At 39.2% G+C, this 17,987-nt stretch overlaps 1 protein-coding gene across 9 annotated transcripts in view; it reads left to right on the forward strand.

Annotated features, from left to right (window-relative positions):
- BTRC (beta-transducin repeat containing E3 ubiquitin protein ligase) overlaps positions 1 to 17,987 on the forward strand; it is a 206,923-nt gene that overhangs the window by 161,085 nt on the left and 27,851 nt on the right. For all 9 annotated transcript variants that reach the window (XM_045361411.3, XM_065521306.2, XM_005566241.5 and 6 more), the window contains 3 exons: positions 7,917 to 8,148; positions 11,939 to 12,125; positions 17,019 to 17,115. In XM_045361411.3, coding sequence (XP_045217346.1) covers positions 7,917 to 8,148; positions 11,939 to 12,125; positions 17,019 to 17,115 — 516 coding nt within the window. The remainder of the gene's footprint in view (positions 1 to 7,916; positions 8,149 to 11,938; positions 12,126 to 17,018; positions 17,116 to 17,987) is intronic.

Genomic DNA, 17,987 nt, shown 5'->3' on the forward strand with positions numbered 1-17,987 from the left:
ATAAAATACACCCATTTTAAGTATATAGTTCAATGAATTTTGGCAACTTGTGTAACAATCAAGTTAGAGAACATTTTCATTGTCCCAAAAACATCCCTTGTACCCTTCCCCAGTTAGTCCCATCTCTACATCCAGCCTCAGGCAACCACTGATCTGTTTTTCTGACAATGAGAGTTACTGTTCCTAGAGTTTCATACGAGTAGAATCATAATGGACTCATTTGTACCTGGCTTCTTTGATTCAGCATGTTTTTAAGATTCATCTTTATCATTTTGTGTGTCTGTAGTTTATTCTTTTTATTGCCGAGTACTATTCCATTCTAAAGCAACATCACAGTTTGTTTACCAGTTCATCTCTTGATGGACATTTGGATTATTACCATTTTGGGTTTTTATTAATACAGAAGCAAAAAACATTATTGTACCAGTCTTTGTGTTGAACTATGTTTCATTTTAAGGAGGTAAATACCTAAAGTGGAATTGCTGGGTTATTTGGTAAGTGTATGTTTAAACTTTACAAAAAACTGTCAACTTGTTTTCCAAAGTGATTGTACCATTAAACATGACTGCCAACAATGTATGAGAGACCCAGTTGTTCCTCATTCTTGTCCACACTTAGTATTGTCAGTCTTTTAAATTTTAGCCATTCTAGTAAGTGTGTCATAATGTCTTGATATTTTAATTTGCGTTTCCCTAATAAGTAATGATGTTGAACATCTTTTCATATGCTTATTGGCATCTGTGGATCTTTTTTTGTGAAGTATCTGTTCAAATCTTTTGCCTATTTAAAAAAACAGAGTTTTTAAAATTATTATTATTGAGTTTTAAGAGTTCTTTATAGATTCTGGATACCAGTCCTTTGTGAAATACATTTATTGCAAATGTTTTCTCCCAGTTTGTGATTTGTCATTTTTATTAACTGTTTCTTTTGGAAATCATGTTTTGAACATTGCCAGATGCCAATTTACTGACTTTTTTTTTCCCCTTTTATAATGTTTGCCTATTCCAAGAACATCAGGGTTTTCTCCTGTGTTGTCTTTTAGAAGTTTTATAGTTTTAGCTAGTATATATAAATCTAGAATTAAGTTAATTTTTATATATGGTATGAAGTTAGGAACAAACTTCATTTCCTCTATGGATATCCAATTATTGAAAAGAATCCTTTCCCTATTTTTTTTTATTATTATTTTTATGTTTTTGAGAAGGCTCTGTCACTCAATCTAGAGTGGGGTGGCATGATTTAGGCTCACTACAACCTTTTTAGTAGAGACGGGGTTTCACCATGTTGGCCAGGCTGGTCTCGATTTCCTGACCTCAGGTGATCTGCCTGCCTCAACCTCCCAAAGTGCTGGGATTACAGGCGTGAGCCACCGTGCCTGGCCTCCCCATTGAATTATCTTGGCATCTTTCTTGAAAGTCAGTTGGCTGTATGTATTTCTGGACTCACTATTCCGTTCCATCAATCTATACTTTTGTCCTTACACCAAAGCCACACTCTCTTGATTACTATTATATATAATCTTGAAATTCACTAGTCTGAGTCTTCCATCTTTTTCCAAAGGGTTTTGTTTGGTTTTTGTTTTGTTTTGTTTCGTTTCATTTTGCTTTGTTTGAGACAGTTTTACTCTGTTGCCCAGGCTGGAGTGCAGTGGCACGATCTTGACTCACTGCAGCCTCTGCCTCCCAGGTTCAAGCAATGCTCCTGCCTCAGTCTCCAGTGTAGCTGGGATTACAGGCATGCACCACCACACCCAGCTAATTTTTCTGTTTTTAGTAGAGACGGGGTTTCACCCTGTTAGCCAGGCTGGTCTCAAACCGCTGACTTCAAGTGAACCACTCACCTCGGCTTCCCAAAGTGCTGGGGTACAGGTGTGAGCCACCACACCCAACCTTTTTTTATATATTCAGGAATATTTTGGTTAAGTTTAGGTCCTTTGCTTTTCCTTACAAATTTTAGAAGCTGCGAGTTAATTTGCCTGCTGAGACTTTGATATTGCACTAACTCTATAGGTTGATTTGGAAAGAATAAACATCTTAATAGATCCAATTTCTGAATATAGTGTATCTCTCCATTTATTTAAGTAAGTTATTTTAAGATTTCCCTCAGTGATGTTTTATAGTTTTCAATTTATAAGTATTACACAACTTTTATCAATTTTTTTTTTTTTTGGAGACCAAGTCTAGCTCTGTCTCCCAGGCTGGAGTGCCATGGCATGATCTCAGCTCACTGCAACCTCCACCTCCCGGGTTCAAGTGATTCTCCTGCCTCAGCCTCCCGAGTAGTTAGGACTACATGTACCACCATGCCCGGCTAATTTTTTGTACTTTTAGTAGAGATGGGGTTTCACTTTGTTAGCCAGGATGGTCTTGATCTCCTGACCTTGTGATCCACCCACCTCTGCCTCCCAAAGTGCTTGGATTACAGGCATGAGCCACCGCGCCCAGCCCTAAATTTTGTATTTATTTTTGAGAATTTTATGTTTTTATGGTACTACAAATTGTATAGGTGGATGGTTTTCAAAAAAAGCATTCTTTTTTAATAAGTATAGGAGTCACTCTCAGGGTGACTAGTGACCTGAAAAGGGACACACAGGGGGCTAGTGAGTCTCGTGATGTTTCTTGATCTGGGTTTTGGTTATGTGGGTATGTTTACCTTGTGAAAATTAGTTGCGTACACTTAAGATTAAGCATTTTTATGTATACTTTAATGAAAATTAAAATAGAAAAAATATATAGTGAAAAAGAAGAATGTACTTTCAAAAGGAGACGGAAAGCTCAGCTCCAACAGTGTTATAAGCTCATTAAGAGTGTTGATTGGTGGAACACTTGACTGTATGCTAGGTGGTGTGCTAAGCATGCTTTTCATGAGGGTTTTTTTTTATTTGTTCCTTACAAAAACCCAATGAAATAGAACCTATTATTATCCCCATTTTATAGATGGGAGAATTAGACTCAGAAAGATCAAGTTATTTATTCCATGTCACACAGCTGCTAAATTGAGGAGCTAGAATTTGAAACCAGGTCTTTTTACTCCAGGGCCAAAGCTTTTAAAACAATACAGTATGGGGTAGCGGTTGAGAGTAACCCATTTGATAATGGATCTCAGGTATGTGTCTTTCTGCCTCATCAAAAAAAATACTCGTTTTGAGGGGTGGTGACTAAAATGTTTACCCACTAGAATAGCCCAGAACAGTTGATAAATATGTGAAATCTCAGTTTATACTTTATGTCTAATAACCAAATGTTTGATTCCCGCTTATGATTTGATCGTTGAAAGTATCACAAAGTCTTGACTTATCTTTAGCTTCTGCAGTAGGATGCCCAAACTTTTTAAATCCTTAGGCAGTTTTATCTAACAGTCTGATAGCCACTGTTCAAAGCATGACTCCTCATGATTATAGCAATATCTCATTTATTTAATGTGTAAGTGGAATAATTTCAGTAAGTTGCTGATTGTTTTTCTGTGTTACCTGGCATTCTGGTCTTTATCCAGAAAACTACTCCAGTAGCACCTGACTCATGTCCATTTCCACCTTTTAAAAGACAAAGGGTGCATTTTAAAAGGCAAATATATTTTTAAAAAAATGATAGAGTTTTGGAGGTTTTCATCGTTGGGATTAGAAGTGGCATTTGGTCAAGCTTATAAGCTTGCCTGTGTGTTAGTTCTCTAAATCTTCACATTTCATGAGTTTTCATTTCTGAGATACAAACAAATACCCTATACAAAAAGCAACCCTAAAGTCCCCCAAGGCCTATGTCCAACAAGCTTCTTAGTAATCATTTTTAGTCTGTATCATAGGCAACAGTGGCATTTATGCTAGAAAACATCCACCTCAACACACCAGGATTACAAGGGTCAGCTCCTTCTGTGTATATAAAATGGCCTAATGCCATTCTTGAAAATATGCTTTCAGCTATGTATCTTTACTTTGTAAAGAGGCCTGTGTTTAGGATTTAACATCTAGAAAATAAGCCTCAAGAGTTCAGGGCTGCAGTGAGCTATGATCACACCACTGCACTCTAGCCTGAATGACAGAGCAAGACCCTGTTTCTAAAAATAAAAGTAAATAAATAAAAGAAAATAAGGCAAGCTTGAGCCTTGAAATGAATTAAATTTGGCACAGTTTTATAGCATGTTCCACATTGAGTATGTCTAAGGAGGGATGAACTCTATGGTAACATGGGTCTTCCTGCCACATTTGGGTTGCTTAAGTAAATATGCCAAAGATCCATCAAATTACTTTGAAAAGTACCCGGTTGTTCCCATTTGTGATTATCCTTTAAAGAAAATCCTACTTTCTTCAGAGTAGCAAAAGTTTCTATTGATTTCTGAATCTTTTCCCAGTGTCTCCCAGCCTCATACTTGGGTGTGATTTTGTCTCCTCCTTTTTTCTCATACTCATATCCAGTCGATCAGCAAATTCAGCAGGATCTGTCTTCAGAATTATACACTGAATCCCAATTATTTCTCACCACCTCTGTAGCTACCACTGTGGTCCAAGAGATTGTTCTCTCTTCCATGGACTGTTGAAGTAGTGTCTTAATTTACCTACCTCCTTCTATTTATGTCCCATATAGTTTTAAAGGACCACATAGCAGTGGTCTTTTTAAACGGTGTCAGATTGTGTTGCTATTATGCTTCTGAGTGTTTGCCCAGGTGGCGCCTCTGTATGGCTTCTCATCCTCCATACCTGTCTCTCTCTCACATTAGCCTGAGTTTCTCACATGGTAGCTCAACGGTCTAAGGAGTAAGCAGAAGTTGCCTGGGCTTGGAAGTCCCAGAATGGAATGCAACTTCCTCCCCATTCTCTTAGTCAAAGCCCAGATTCACAGAATAGGACATAATCTCCACTTCTGATGGGAGGGGTAGCATTGATGTAGAGGGAGGACTGTAGTTGCTGGGGCCAATCTGTGGAGATTAGCTACCACCACCGGAATAACCAGGATGATTTGACCCAGGCTACTTCTCCAACCATAACTTTTCCTTGCTCACTCTATTCCAGCCACACCAGACCCTCTTATTCCTTGAACATGCCAGGCCAACTGCCACCTGGGACCTAGGGTCTCAAAATTCCCATTGCCTAGACCATTCTTCCTTGCTGTCTAGTCCTCATTTCCTTCATGTCTGAGTTAAAATGTCACCTTTTTCAGGAAACTATCTCTAACCACTTAGACTTAAATAATCATATTAGTTTTTTGTTAATTGCTGCCTAATAAATCACCACAAACTTAGCAAGTTAAAATAACACCTATTTATTAGTTCTGTGTATAGTTCCAAGGGTCAGAAGTGTGCCACATAGTTCCTGGGTTCTCTGCTCAGAGTATCTCAAGGCTTAAATCAGTCAAGGTGTTGGGCTGGACTGAGTTCTCATCTGGAAGCTCTGAGGGAAAATCCTCTTCTCAGCTCTTTGTTTGTTTGTTTGTTTTTGAGATGGAGTTTCGCTCTTTTTGCCCAGGCTGGAGTGCAGTGGCGTTATCTCGGCTCACTGCAACCTCCACCTCCTGGGTTCAAGCGATTCTCCTGTCTCAGCTTCCTGAGTAGCTGGGATTACAGGTGCCTGCCACCACACCTGGCTCATTTTTTGTATTTTTAGTAGAGATAGGGTTTTGCCATGTTGGCCAGGCTGATGTCAAACTGCTGACCTTAGGTGACCCACCCACCTCAGCCTCCCAAAGTGCTTGGATTACAGAAGTGAACCACCACGCCCGGCCCTCAGCTCATTCTTGTTGTTGGCAGAATTCAGTTCCTTGCCATTGTAGAACTGAGGCCCCCATTTTCTTACTGACTGTCAACTGGGGGCTCCTTTCAGCAGCTAGAGACTGACCACATTCCTTGCCAGCTGGCTCCCTTCCTCCTCTGCAACCCGTTGGAGCAAACTCTGCTTTTAAAGCCTCATATGATTAGGTCAGATCCACCAGAGTAATCTCCGCATCTTAAGGTCACCTGATTTGGATCCCTCTTTTAATCACAGCAATAGCTACATTACTGTTTGAACAACTCAGAGAAGGTATGTGTACACCAGGGGCCAAGAATCTTGGGGACCAGCCGGGCGCAGTGGCTCATGCCTGTGATCCCAGCACTTTGGGAGGCCGAGGTGGGCGGATCACCTGAGGTTGGGAGTTCGAGAACAGCCTGACCAAAATGGAGAAACCCTGTCTTTACTAAAAATACAGAATTAGCTGGGCGTGGTGATGTGTACCTGTAATCCCAGCTACTCAGGAGGCTGAGGCAGGAGAATCACTTGAACCTGGGAGGCAGAGGTTGCAGTGAGCTGAGATCATGCCATTGCACTCCAGCCTGGGCAACAAGACAAACACTGTCTCAAAACAAACAAAAAAAAGAATCTTGGAGACCATCTTAGAATTTTGCCTATGACAATAACATATATTTTTTTCCTGTTCCTTTATCCTGCTTTATTTTTCTTCATAGCACTACCTACATTATATTTTCTAAGTATTTGCTTGTATTTTGTTTGTTTGTTTGTTTTGGGGGACAGAGTCTCGCCCTGTTGCCCAGGCTGGAGGGAAGTGGTGCAATCTCAGCTCACTGCAACCTCTGCCTCCCAGGTTCAAGCTATTCTCCTGCCTCAGCCTCCTGAGTAGCTGGGATTACAAGTGTAAGCTACTGCGCCTGGCTGCTTGTGTTTTTAATGTGCCTTTTACACTAAGAGTATATGTTAGTGATGTTAGAGACTGTCATTTTTGTTGTTATATTCCTAGTACCAAGGACAGTGTTGGGCACATTGTAGGTGCTCAGTAAATACTTATTGAATGAGTCAATTAATAAAAAAGACTGCATGGGAAATACAGAATATTTTATTTTATGGAAAAGGGTAGATTGAGCATATGAGTGTTATTTTAGCTTTATGTTCAAAAAGGTACCACAGAGTCTCAGAATATTCTTTGGTTTCTCTTTCCATAAAGGACTTCTTATTTAACAATTAAAAACCAAGTTGTTGGCTGGGCACAGTGGCTATTGCCTGTAATCCCAGCACTTTGGGAGGCTGAAGCAGGCAGATCATTTGAGGTCAGGAGTTCAAGACCAGCCTGTCCAACATGGTGAAACCCTGTCTCTACTAAAAATATAAAACTTAGCCAGGTGTGGTGGTGGGCACCTGTAGTCCCAATACTTGGGAGGCTGAGGCAGGAGAATCACTTGATTCTCCACCTGGGAGGTGGAAGTTGCAGTGAGCCAAGATTGTGCCAGTGCACTCCAGCCTGGGCAACAGAGCAAGACTCTGTCTAAAAAAAAAAAAGCTGTGATGACAGGGCACAATGGCTCACACCTGTAATCCCAGCACTTTGAAAAGCCAAGGCAGGAAAATTGCTTGAAGCCAGGAGTTTGAGACCAGCCTGGGCAACAAAAGAAGACTCCATCTGTACAAAAAAAATTTAAAAATTAGCTGTACATGGTAGTTTGCACCAATATAGTCTCAGCTACTCTGGAGGCTAAGGTGGGAGGATCGCTTGAGCCCAGGAGCTAGAGGCTGCAGTGAGCTATGATCTATCTCACCACTGCACTCCAGCCTGGGTGATAGAGTGAGACCTTGTCTCAAAAAAAAGTTGTGAGCAAGTAATTGTATAACTGTCCAACAACTGTTGTATACAAGAAAAAGCAAATTAGATTTTTGGCTTGCTAGTAATAACATGCTTTCAGCTTTCAGTTTTTATTTGTGTATGTTCAAGTATTAAGAATGTCTTCTGCAAACTTTTGGAAATGGATGCTTAGTCTTCTGGCGTTATAGCTGATTTACCAACTTTGTATGGTGTTTCTGTGGTTTTCCACGTAATTGCTAATAGAATAACAGAGTCGGCTCAATCGTGTAGACATAACATAGCATGCCATACCAGAAAATCGTGTATATTTCCCTCATTTTCAATACTAATCGTTTTGTTTCTTTTAACCCCCTTCTATAGACAAAACTTGCCAATGGCACTTCCAGTATGATTGTGCCCAAGCAACGGAAACTCTCGGCAAGCTATGAAAAGGAAAAGGAACTGTGTGTCAAATACTTTGAGCAGTGGTCAGAGTCAGATCAAGTGGAATTTGTGGAACATCTTATATCCCAAATGTGTCATTACCAACATGGGCACATAAACTCGTATCTTAAACCTATGTTGCAGAGAGATTTCATAACTGCTTTGCCAGGTATGTCTACAAGTGTTTGTAAATCATGAATTTGCTGTGATGATAACAGAACTAAATCTCTAGCTATGTATCTGTCTTTAAAAGTCTTTATTGGCTTGATTTTTACAAATTAAGTTCCTTAACTGTACTTTTTGGTGTAAAGCTTTTTTTTTTTTTTTTTTTTTTTTTTTGAGACGGAGTCTTGCTCTGTAGCCCAGGCTGGAGTGCAGTGGTGTGATCTTGGCTCACTGCAAGCTCCGCCTCCCGGGTTCACGCCATTCTCCTGCCTCAGCCTCCTGAGTAGCTGGGACTAGAAGCGCCCGCCACCATGCCCGGCTAATTTTTTGTGTTTTTAGTAGAGACAGGGTTTCACCGTGTTAGCCAGGATGGTCTCAATCTCCTGACCTTGTGATCGTCCCGCCTCGGCCTCCCAAAGTGCTAGGATTACAGGCATGAGCCGCTGCGCTCGGCTGGTATAAAGCTTTTAAAAAAACAAACTCTAGAAATAAAGACTCTTTTTTTTTTTTTTTTTTTTGAGGCAGAGTCTCACTTTGTCACCTAGACTGGAGTGAGTGCAGTGGCATGATCTTGGCTCATTGCAACCTCTGCCTCCCAGGTTCAGGCAATTCTCCTGCCTCAGCCTCCCGAGTAGCTGGGACTACAGGCACCTGACACCATGCCTGGCTAATTTTTGTATTTTTAGTAGAGGCAGGGTTTCACCATATTGGCCAGGCTGATCTTGAACTCTTGACCTCCAATGATTCACCCGCCTCAGCCTCCCAAAGTGCTGGGATTACAGGCATGAGCCACCGCGCCCAGCCGAGACTCCTTTTATCCTATCTTCTTACTCATGCCCTTCTATTCAACCTATTTTTACCCATACATAGGTCCAAATAAAATCTTTTCTGAGGTGTTACCTGATGTAAGTTGTGTCTTTTATAATATGTCTTAGTTTCAAGATATGTTTATGTACTTGGATTTGTATTTCTATGAGAATATATCAACAGAATATTGAAATTCTACAGATGAATAAAAAACATTTTTAATTGAAGTTTTTAGAAAGAAGGCTATCTCATAAGCCTCGTTGTGGTGTTAAATAAATAAATATAAAATGATATGTAAAATCCTTTTTTTGGAGGGTGCTGTGGTTTTTCTAAATGCTTATTTTTGGAAGGGCTTATTTTCCTGACATAGTATTCCCCCCAAATACTGACACCTAGAACACTTCCAAGGTGTCAGTGTTTGGGGGGAATGCTATGTCAGGAAGATAAGATTCTTGTGTATTCAAAGTTTATTTTAAGAGGAAAAAATCATACCAACTTGAATGAATCTTATCTTAAATGTCATATCTTGTTAGGGGAGGGGGTGTTGTTGTTTTCCAGTTACAGAAGTTACAGGGAACTTAGAAAATATTTAAAAACATTTCCCCCCAGCATTCAGAAAGAACTACTGATTTGCTATATTATTAATATTTTGGCAGGTAGCCTTTCTGTTTTGTCTAGGTATGTGTTTTTTTTTTCCTATAAAGCTTTGATCATAAATGTTTTGTGACCATTTTTCTGAATACATTCTCTTCATGTATTTTTCTGAATGTGTGTTCTTTTCAATTGTTGCATAATATTCTTTACAATGGTTGAAGCACATACTATTTAACCCCTTTATTGAACATTTAGGTAGTTTCAAAATTTTTTCCTATTATAAACCATGTGATGATGAATTTTTATACATTAATCTTGTGGGAATCCTACGGAAAAAAATACAGACATGGAATCGCTATATATTAAGGAATATGAACATTTTTAAAGGCTTTTAATACATGGTGCCAAACTATCCCCTGATAAAAATATACCAGCTCATAGCCTCCCAACTATTAATACTACTTTGTTTTATATTTGCTAATTATACCTTTTTTAAATTTTTGTTTTTCTGAACTAGGAATTTAAGTTGCTGTTTAAAACAAAAGAAATACCTATTTATATCTTAGGAATAACCCCTGTAAAAACTGAATTTTACCTATATCTTTTGTTAAATGGAATAGATTTTTGCCCCCTCTTTACTCATTGGATTTTGTTTTAGCCATAGGCAAACAGTTTTCTTTGTACAATCTGTGTGTACCTCATTACTTTGTTCTCCCCAATCACTGAGACATGTTACTATCTCAAGCTTATACCACTAAGAATTGAACAGGAGTTGATTAGACCTGTGTATCCTTTACCTAATATTGATCCCTGGTGTGTATCTGCTGACCACTCTATGAGGTATTAAATCATCAATCTAATGCTTTATGGCCATTTAAACTTATAAACCTGTACCATCTGGCTATGTTTAGTAAACCAAACTACTTCAAAAAGTGCCTGTAGTCCATTAATGTAATGGGTTTGTTTGGAGTGTTAGGTGAAATTACTTCCAAAGACTTATTAAAGGTACTTGGTGAAATGATCAGGAGCAATTTGATGGCACCCATTAAAAACAGGACAGCATTTTGGAAATTTCTGATGGTGTAGAAAGTTTTAATATAAATCATACCATTACTGTATTTTACATGAAGAACTAGTTATTATACCTTTAATTGGCTTTTGTTCATGTTTCTTTAATAAGAATTGGGTAATGCACGTCTCCATCTGCTTATACTTAAATACGAACATGCGATGCCAGCCAAACAAAATCCATTTAATGCTTGCTTTCTCAAGTCTGCTGAAAAGTGTGACTGATACCCATACTATCTTTATATGATATGATTCAGGGGAAAGGCCCAAAATGAAATGCCATGTTCTCTTTCTTGTTAAGTTTGTGCCTACAGGAGTAAGAGTATGAAGGAATTCTTCTGAACTATTTAAGTCTATAGAAAACATGTGATATGTACTTTGTAAACAGAAATAACTTTGAATATTTTTATCTCAATTGTGAATGTAGAACAGCAGGCAAAAGAAGTTTTTTTAGTGAGTTCATCCTATTTTATAGGATCTTTTCTTCTGAGACCTCAATACAGATTTGGGTGTTGGAGAACTTTAATTGGGAAGCCCTTCTGGTTTGTACGCCCCAGGATCTATTCTCCACTGTTTTCCTCTGCACCTCCTACAGAATATTCTCTGAAATGCTAACCAAGTTATCTTTTGGTCTGGAATTTTTTCATTTTTACTCAACTGTCATTTAGGTTTTATAGCAGCAGCTACTCTCAAATATAGTTTTGTTTTTTTTTTTTTAAATCTGAAATTATACTCATTCTTGAACTTAAACATACATCTCTGTCTTTCTCTTGGGATATTTCCATGCCATTCTATATTTCCTTCTTCTCTCCTTCTGCATGCCCAAAATTCTATAACCCAGCACATTCTGACTTAGTGCCTCTCCCCCAGTACATTTAAAGGATATTTCTTTAACTGAACAGCTTTGGAACTGCAGCAGTAATAGAAACAGAATGAGAAATGGACCTAATATAGAGATTTGGGGGGGTCTGAATCATAGAGTTTGAGATGCCATCCATAGAACATCCCCTAGTGCTGAAATCCATATAGATAGATGTGAATTGTTTTCTGGAATCCTTTTTATTTTTAATGTCTTGGGGGGTTTGCTGGTTGTTAACTTTAACTTCCTTATCTAAAGGAAGATGGAAAATTTCTGTAACCTTATGGAAAAATTATTGACACTCATTTTACCCAAGCCTCTGTTTGAAAAAGAAACTGGACCACACTAGGGACAATGATGTGCCTTCATAGCAGAACAAATGCTGTTCTGTTTTAAAGGACCTTTTGTAAAAAATCATTCACCACCCTCTGTGTTCTTTTTCTTTGCCTCCTCCCTCTCCTGAAAGCTCGGGGTTTGGATCATATTGCTGAGAACATTCTGTCATACCTGGATGCCAAATCACTATGTGCTGCTGAACTTGTATGCAAGGAATGGTACCGAGTGACCTCTGATGGCATGCTATGGAAGAAGCTCATCGAGAGAATGGTCAGGACAGATTCTCTGTGGAGAGGCCTGGCAGAACGAAGAGGGTGGTGAGCCTTTAACTTTTCTTACTATTACATGGCTTCAGGACCTGGCCAGTCACAGTCACTGAAAGATTTTTGGGGAGCCAGTGAGACCACTTCTCATTTAATATGGTGATTTTGTTGATTTGCAGCTTAAAATGTAACAGAGAACAAGTATTCATGTACTCAGCAGTTTTTCTTCTTACCTGTCACTCACAAAATGACATGATATTGTATTAATACTGCTTTGCAAAAAATAATGGAAAGTTTACCAGCCCTCCTGTTTAAAGCATTCTGTTATCTGGGCAGAAGTTGGTATCCTGCGGCTGGGTACAGTGGTTCACGCCTGTAATCCCAGCACTTTGGGAGGCCAAGGTGGGCAGATCACTTGAAGCCAGGAGTTTGAGACCAGCCTGGCCAACATGGTGAAACCCTGTCTCTACTAAAGATTCAAAATGTAGCCGGGTGTGGTGGCATGCACCTGTAATCCCAGCTACTCTAGAGGCTGAGGCAGGAGAATCGTATGAACCCAGGCGGTAGACGTTGCAGTGAGTGGAGATTGAGCCATTACACTCCAGCCTAGGTGACAGAGCGTGACTTTGTCTCCAAAAAAAAAAAAAAAAAGTTGGTATCCTCCAAAAGGACTGATGGGCAATTTATGAGCCAAAATAAAGTAGATGACTTTGAATCACATAGAAACCATCCAGGATAGCTTTCCCCTAAAATAATCCAAGACAAATGATTTTCTTTTCTTTCAGAAAATTTATTGCCTTTATCTTATGCGTCTGGTGTTTTGTCACCTTTGTAATCAAAAATTATTTTTATGCTCAAGTGGAATAAGAACTCTAGCCATCAGAAAAAGTGAAAATGAAATTCATTATAAATCATTGTTTCTTCTTAAGACTTCTGTTTTTCAAGATTTTCTGATTTAATTCCGAATTCCCCAAAGCATCATATAGTTAGCAGTCTAAGAGACCTCACTACTTTTTTTGTTGTTCTCTTAACAGTGCCATTTCATTAGAACTTCTGAAAGATATCTTTCCTTAAATAATTTTCTCTCAGAGTATGTCTCTAGAATGTCACTATAGGAAAGCTACGTAGTAATAAAGGTAACATTAAATATTCTCGTTGACAGAAAACATTATAATAGGCATGTGTGTGCTTAGTGGTGTCCTTCCAAATTAATTTTATCTGTTGTTTATTTTGGATCATAAAGAGGAAAACAGTTAAAAATAGAGAACACTTGTAAAAGATAAATATTCATGGACCAGCTTTCCTTCGAATTTTCATTAAATATATTTGGGTCTCTTTCTTTTTTTCTGTCTTTTTTTTTTTTTTTTTTTTTTTTTTTTTTTTTTTTTTTTTTTGAGACGGAGTCTCGCTCTGTCGCCCAGGCTGGAGTGCAGTGGCCGGATCTCAGCTCACTGCAAGCTCCGCCTCCCGGGTTCACGCCATTCTCCTGCCTCAGCCTCCCGAGTAGCTGGGACTACAGGCGCCTGCCACCTCGCCCGGCTAGTTTTTTTGTATTTTGTAGTAGAGACGGGGTTTCACTGTGTTAGCCAGGATGGTCTCGATCTCCTGACCTCGTGATCCGCCCGTCTCGGCCTCCCAAAGTGCTGGGATTACAGGCTTGAGCCACCGCGCCCGGCCCTTTTTTTCTGTCTTTGAAATTTATTAACACCTAGTAAATACAACGACCTATATTATACCAAATGCTTCAGAGATTTTTATCATTCTGGCTATTAGGAAGACTGTTTAAATTTTTCTCTCAAATCGAATTAAAGGAACAAAAAGCTAGGCAATTTTTAGGCTATGTAGAAAAGAATATTGTTGGCCAGGCAGGGTGGCTCATGCCTGTAATCCCAACAGTTTTGGAGGCCAAGGCAAGAGGATTGTTTGAGCCCAGGAGTTTGCGACCAGGCTGAGCAACATAGTGAGACCTCATCTCTACAAAAAAATCAAAAAATTAGCTGGGCCTGGTGGCGCATGCCTGTAATCCCAGCTACTCAGGAGGCTGAGGCGGGAGGATGGCTTCAGCCTGGGAAGTTGAGGCTGCAGTGAGCTATGATCATGCCACTGTACTCCAGCCTGGGCAACAGAGCAAGACCCTGTCTCTTTCTCTGTCTCTCTCTCTCTCTCTCTCTCTCTCTCTCTCTCTCTGTCTCTCTCCCTCTCTCTCTCTCTCTCACACACACACACACTCACACACACACACATATTACTACTTCTCAAATATATTTTTTAATTCTCACTTATTTCACTACATAGAAAAATAGCAATCTTTCATAACCTACTTCATACTTTGGAAATAAACTCTTTAATAGTACAACAAAGCAAATAAAAATAGAGTTATATGGTATTCAGGGTCCATCATTTTGCTGAGTGCTGGGACCAGCCTTGAGGATACAGCAGGCAACTGTTTACATGGGAGAATTTTAGGGCAGCTGAGAAGATTTCTCTGTCCCTCAGAAAAAAAGAATCTCTTCTCCAAATAACTCCTGAAATTTCAATTAAGGGGATTCATTCCTTTAGCTATAAAGGTTCTGTTCCCTGTTAAAATACATTGTGTTCCCATTTGGACTGTAAATGACAGTAAACCTTCATCAGACATTGGGATTTTGCTGAGTCCTTTTTTGAAGGCAGAAAAATCAAGAAGTAAGTAGGCAGTTCTTGGCAGATGGATGTGAAAATGCCAAAGTAAATGGTAACTCTTAAAAATATAATAAAAGACCACTTGGGAAAAGTCAATTTTCTTAATCAGCAGATCACATTTTATGATAACATTCTGAATTTAATATTTAACATTTATCATGTACTCACATTCTCGTAGGTACTAGGCATTTCACGTAGAAGTAGTCCCTGTTGTCAGAGATCTTCCATCATAAAAGGTTTTGACTTAAAACATAAAGACAGAAGCCCGTTTTCAATACCTAGCCATCCCTTTCTGTAGCACTTTGATCTGAAGAAATTCAGGTACTTTACCAAGACATGGTAAATGCAGTGAGGTGGAAAACAAGATCAGAAGCTTATATGGGTTCTCTTTCCTTAGAATGTAGAGATAGTATCATTGCATAGGAAGAAAGTCTTGGAGTGCTAGAGATTAAAAGAAGACAGGAATCTCAGAAATGGTGGGCATTGAGAAACAAGTAGTTAAGAATGTGGGTGGGCTGAGAAATCAGACTTAAAATCTTCACATTCAAAATCTATTATTTACCTGCAAAGTGTTTGTAGAATAATATTGTACAGAGAAATGTACCATTAATCCGGAATTCTTTCATAACACATCTTGTTTCCCCTTTTGTTTATGCTGGTGTATCATGTTTCATTAATCCCCCTCTTTATAAGTATTATTTTCACTTCTCTTTTTCAGATTTTCTTTTCTGTATTAACACAGAAGTTAGAGCCAGCTACCTTCCTGGACAGGAAATTTTCTCAAATAATTTTCAAGGTGTATAATAGGGAGAGGGAAGGGGAGAAGCACTCCTGGAGACAACAAACAATTAATTATATTGTAATGGAGCTATAGAGGGAGGAGTGGATGACTGGCCCAGAGAAAACATGATTTCTCTGGTGCCAGGATTACACTCAGAGGCATTTCTGCCTGTCTCCACTTTGCAAGGCACGGTGCCAGTGAGAACAGCAGTTAGTACACCCATAGTGGGGTTTACTAGCTTCCACACCGTGTTTGGTGGGTTCTTAACTTCAGGATGAGGAATTAAATTTTTTACCCAGCAGGAAGTGATTGCCATTTACTGATTTTTTTTTTTGTAGCAAAGATCTAGCTTGGGATATGAGTATTCCAGAGATGTGCTGTCATAAGGAAGGAGATACTAACAAATGTTGCTCACTGGAAACAGGGAAGGCAGTTAAGTACATGTATGTATATACACAGCCAGGAACACACCTGTGAAAGTCAGTTTCATGCCTTAGACTTGATAGCACAATGCTCTTAGGCGTTTCTTTTTTTCTTCTTCCCTAGCTGCTGCTGGACAAACCTGTGATCCTTTTGTTTTCTGTTGAAATGAACTGAATTGTTCCTTTCAAAGCATAGTTGCACTGATTAGCAGCAGCCTGGGTGACTGAGCAGCCACCTTACCCACACAGATAAAGACCTAGAAAAAGTGATCTCCATGCCAGAGGCATTGCTGCTGTTTACAATGCTGGGGACCACTACACAGTAAAAGAAAAAAAAAAAATTACAGGGCATGTGCTAGTTCAAAGGTAATACTTACCATTACTAACAAAATTTCCAAAAGATGAGGTCAGTGAATCTAAGCAGTAGTCTTAATAGACCAATAGATGAATTCTGATTATACATATTCCATTTGTTTACTGATATTATAATATTTCCAAAGGCTTGGTACTTTGACGTTCTACACTGGAAATAATCATGTTTTACCCAAAAGCAAATCAGTGTTGATCAGACTCCTTAGAGCCCAGAAGGTTGCTCTTTGACATGGGACTCCTGAAATCAGGCTTACGTTTGCTCCTCCCTAGGCAGCTATGGAGAGTATATGGAATGGTAACTGTGAAAACATTTTGAAAATATATGAAGCTCCTTATAAATATATAATGTCGGCCAGGTGTGATGTTTCACGCCTGTAATCGCAGCACTTTGGGAGGCCGAGCAGGAAGGTCATTTGAGGCCAGGAGTTTGAGACCAGCCTGACCAACATGGTGAAACCCCATCTCTACTAAAATACAAAAATTAGCCAGCGTGGTGGCAGATGCCTGTAATCGCAGCTGCTCAGGAGGCTGAGGCAGGAGAATCGCTTGAACCCAGGAGGAGGAGGTTGCAGTGAGCCAACTCACGCCGCTGCACTCCAGCCTGGGCAACAGAGCAAGACTGTCTCAAAATATATATGTATATAAATATATAATGTCATGATTTTCATTGGGAAATATTTGTTATTTTTTTAGGGGACAGTATTTATTCAAAAACAAACCTCCTGACGGGAATGCTCCTCCCAACTCTTTTTATAGAGCACTTTATCCTAAAATTATACAAGACATTGAGGTAAGAATCTATGTATTTTGGGGTATTTGCCCAGTGGCACAGAATTATCAGCATTCTTCAGTCACAATATGGTTACAGCAAGCCCATTAAGGTTTATTGACATGAGTTGCAAGTCAATCTCTTAGCTGGCTGTGGTGGCTCACGCCTGTAATCCCAGCACTTTTGGAGGCTGAGGTCAGGAGTTTGAGACCAGCCTGGCTAACATGGTGAGACCCCTTTCTCTACTAAAAATATAAAAATTAGCCAGGCATGGTGGCACACGCCTGTAATTCCAGCTACTCAGGAGCCTGAGGTAGGAGAATTGCTTGAACCTGGGAGGCACGTGTTGCAGTGAGCCGAGATCGTGCCACTGCACTCCAGCCTGAACGACAGAGTGAGACTCCATCAAAAAAAAAAAAAAAGAAAAAGAAAAGAAAATCAGTCTCTTTACAGGCAAGTAGGGTAGGTAAAATAAATTGCTAGGCAAAATTTTAAAGCTTTAAAAAATTGTTTACTATTACATAGATGAGAGAGATAAAGAGATTGATCCCTTCATACAATAGCAGTGTGAATGGTAAACTTGTCCTCAAATATCTTCTGAATTGAACCTCCATAGAAGTTCATCAGTAGCAATGGCCATCACATATGTAAGAGCACTGAGTGTATAACCTCACATAGTTTGTAGCTTTTCTCCTCTTGATGAGTAGTCTCTTCCCACTAGATTTATTATTTAATTGAACAAATTATAGGCAGGGGAGTTCTAGGAAACAAACTTTAATTACTTTGCAAAAGGGAAAATATTTTATAAATGTAGATAGTAGCCTTTTAAAGACATTTTTAAGTTTTCCCTAAGTTGTGTATATCCCATAGAGTAAAGCATCGAGCCTTTGCTT

Source organism: Macaca fascicularis, chromosome 9 (genome assembly GCF_037993035.2).
Source record: "Macaca fascicularis isolate 582-1 chromosome 9, T2T-MFA8v1.1".
NCBI classification, from domain to species: Eukaryota; Metazoa; Chordata; class Mammalia; order Primates; family Cercopithecidae; genus Macaca; species Macaca fascicularis.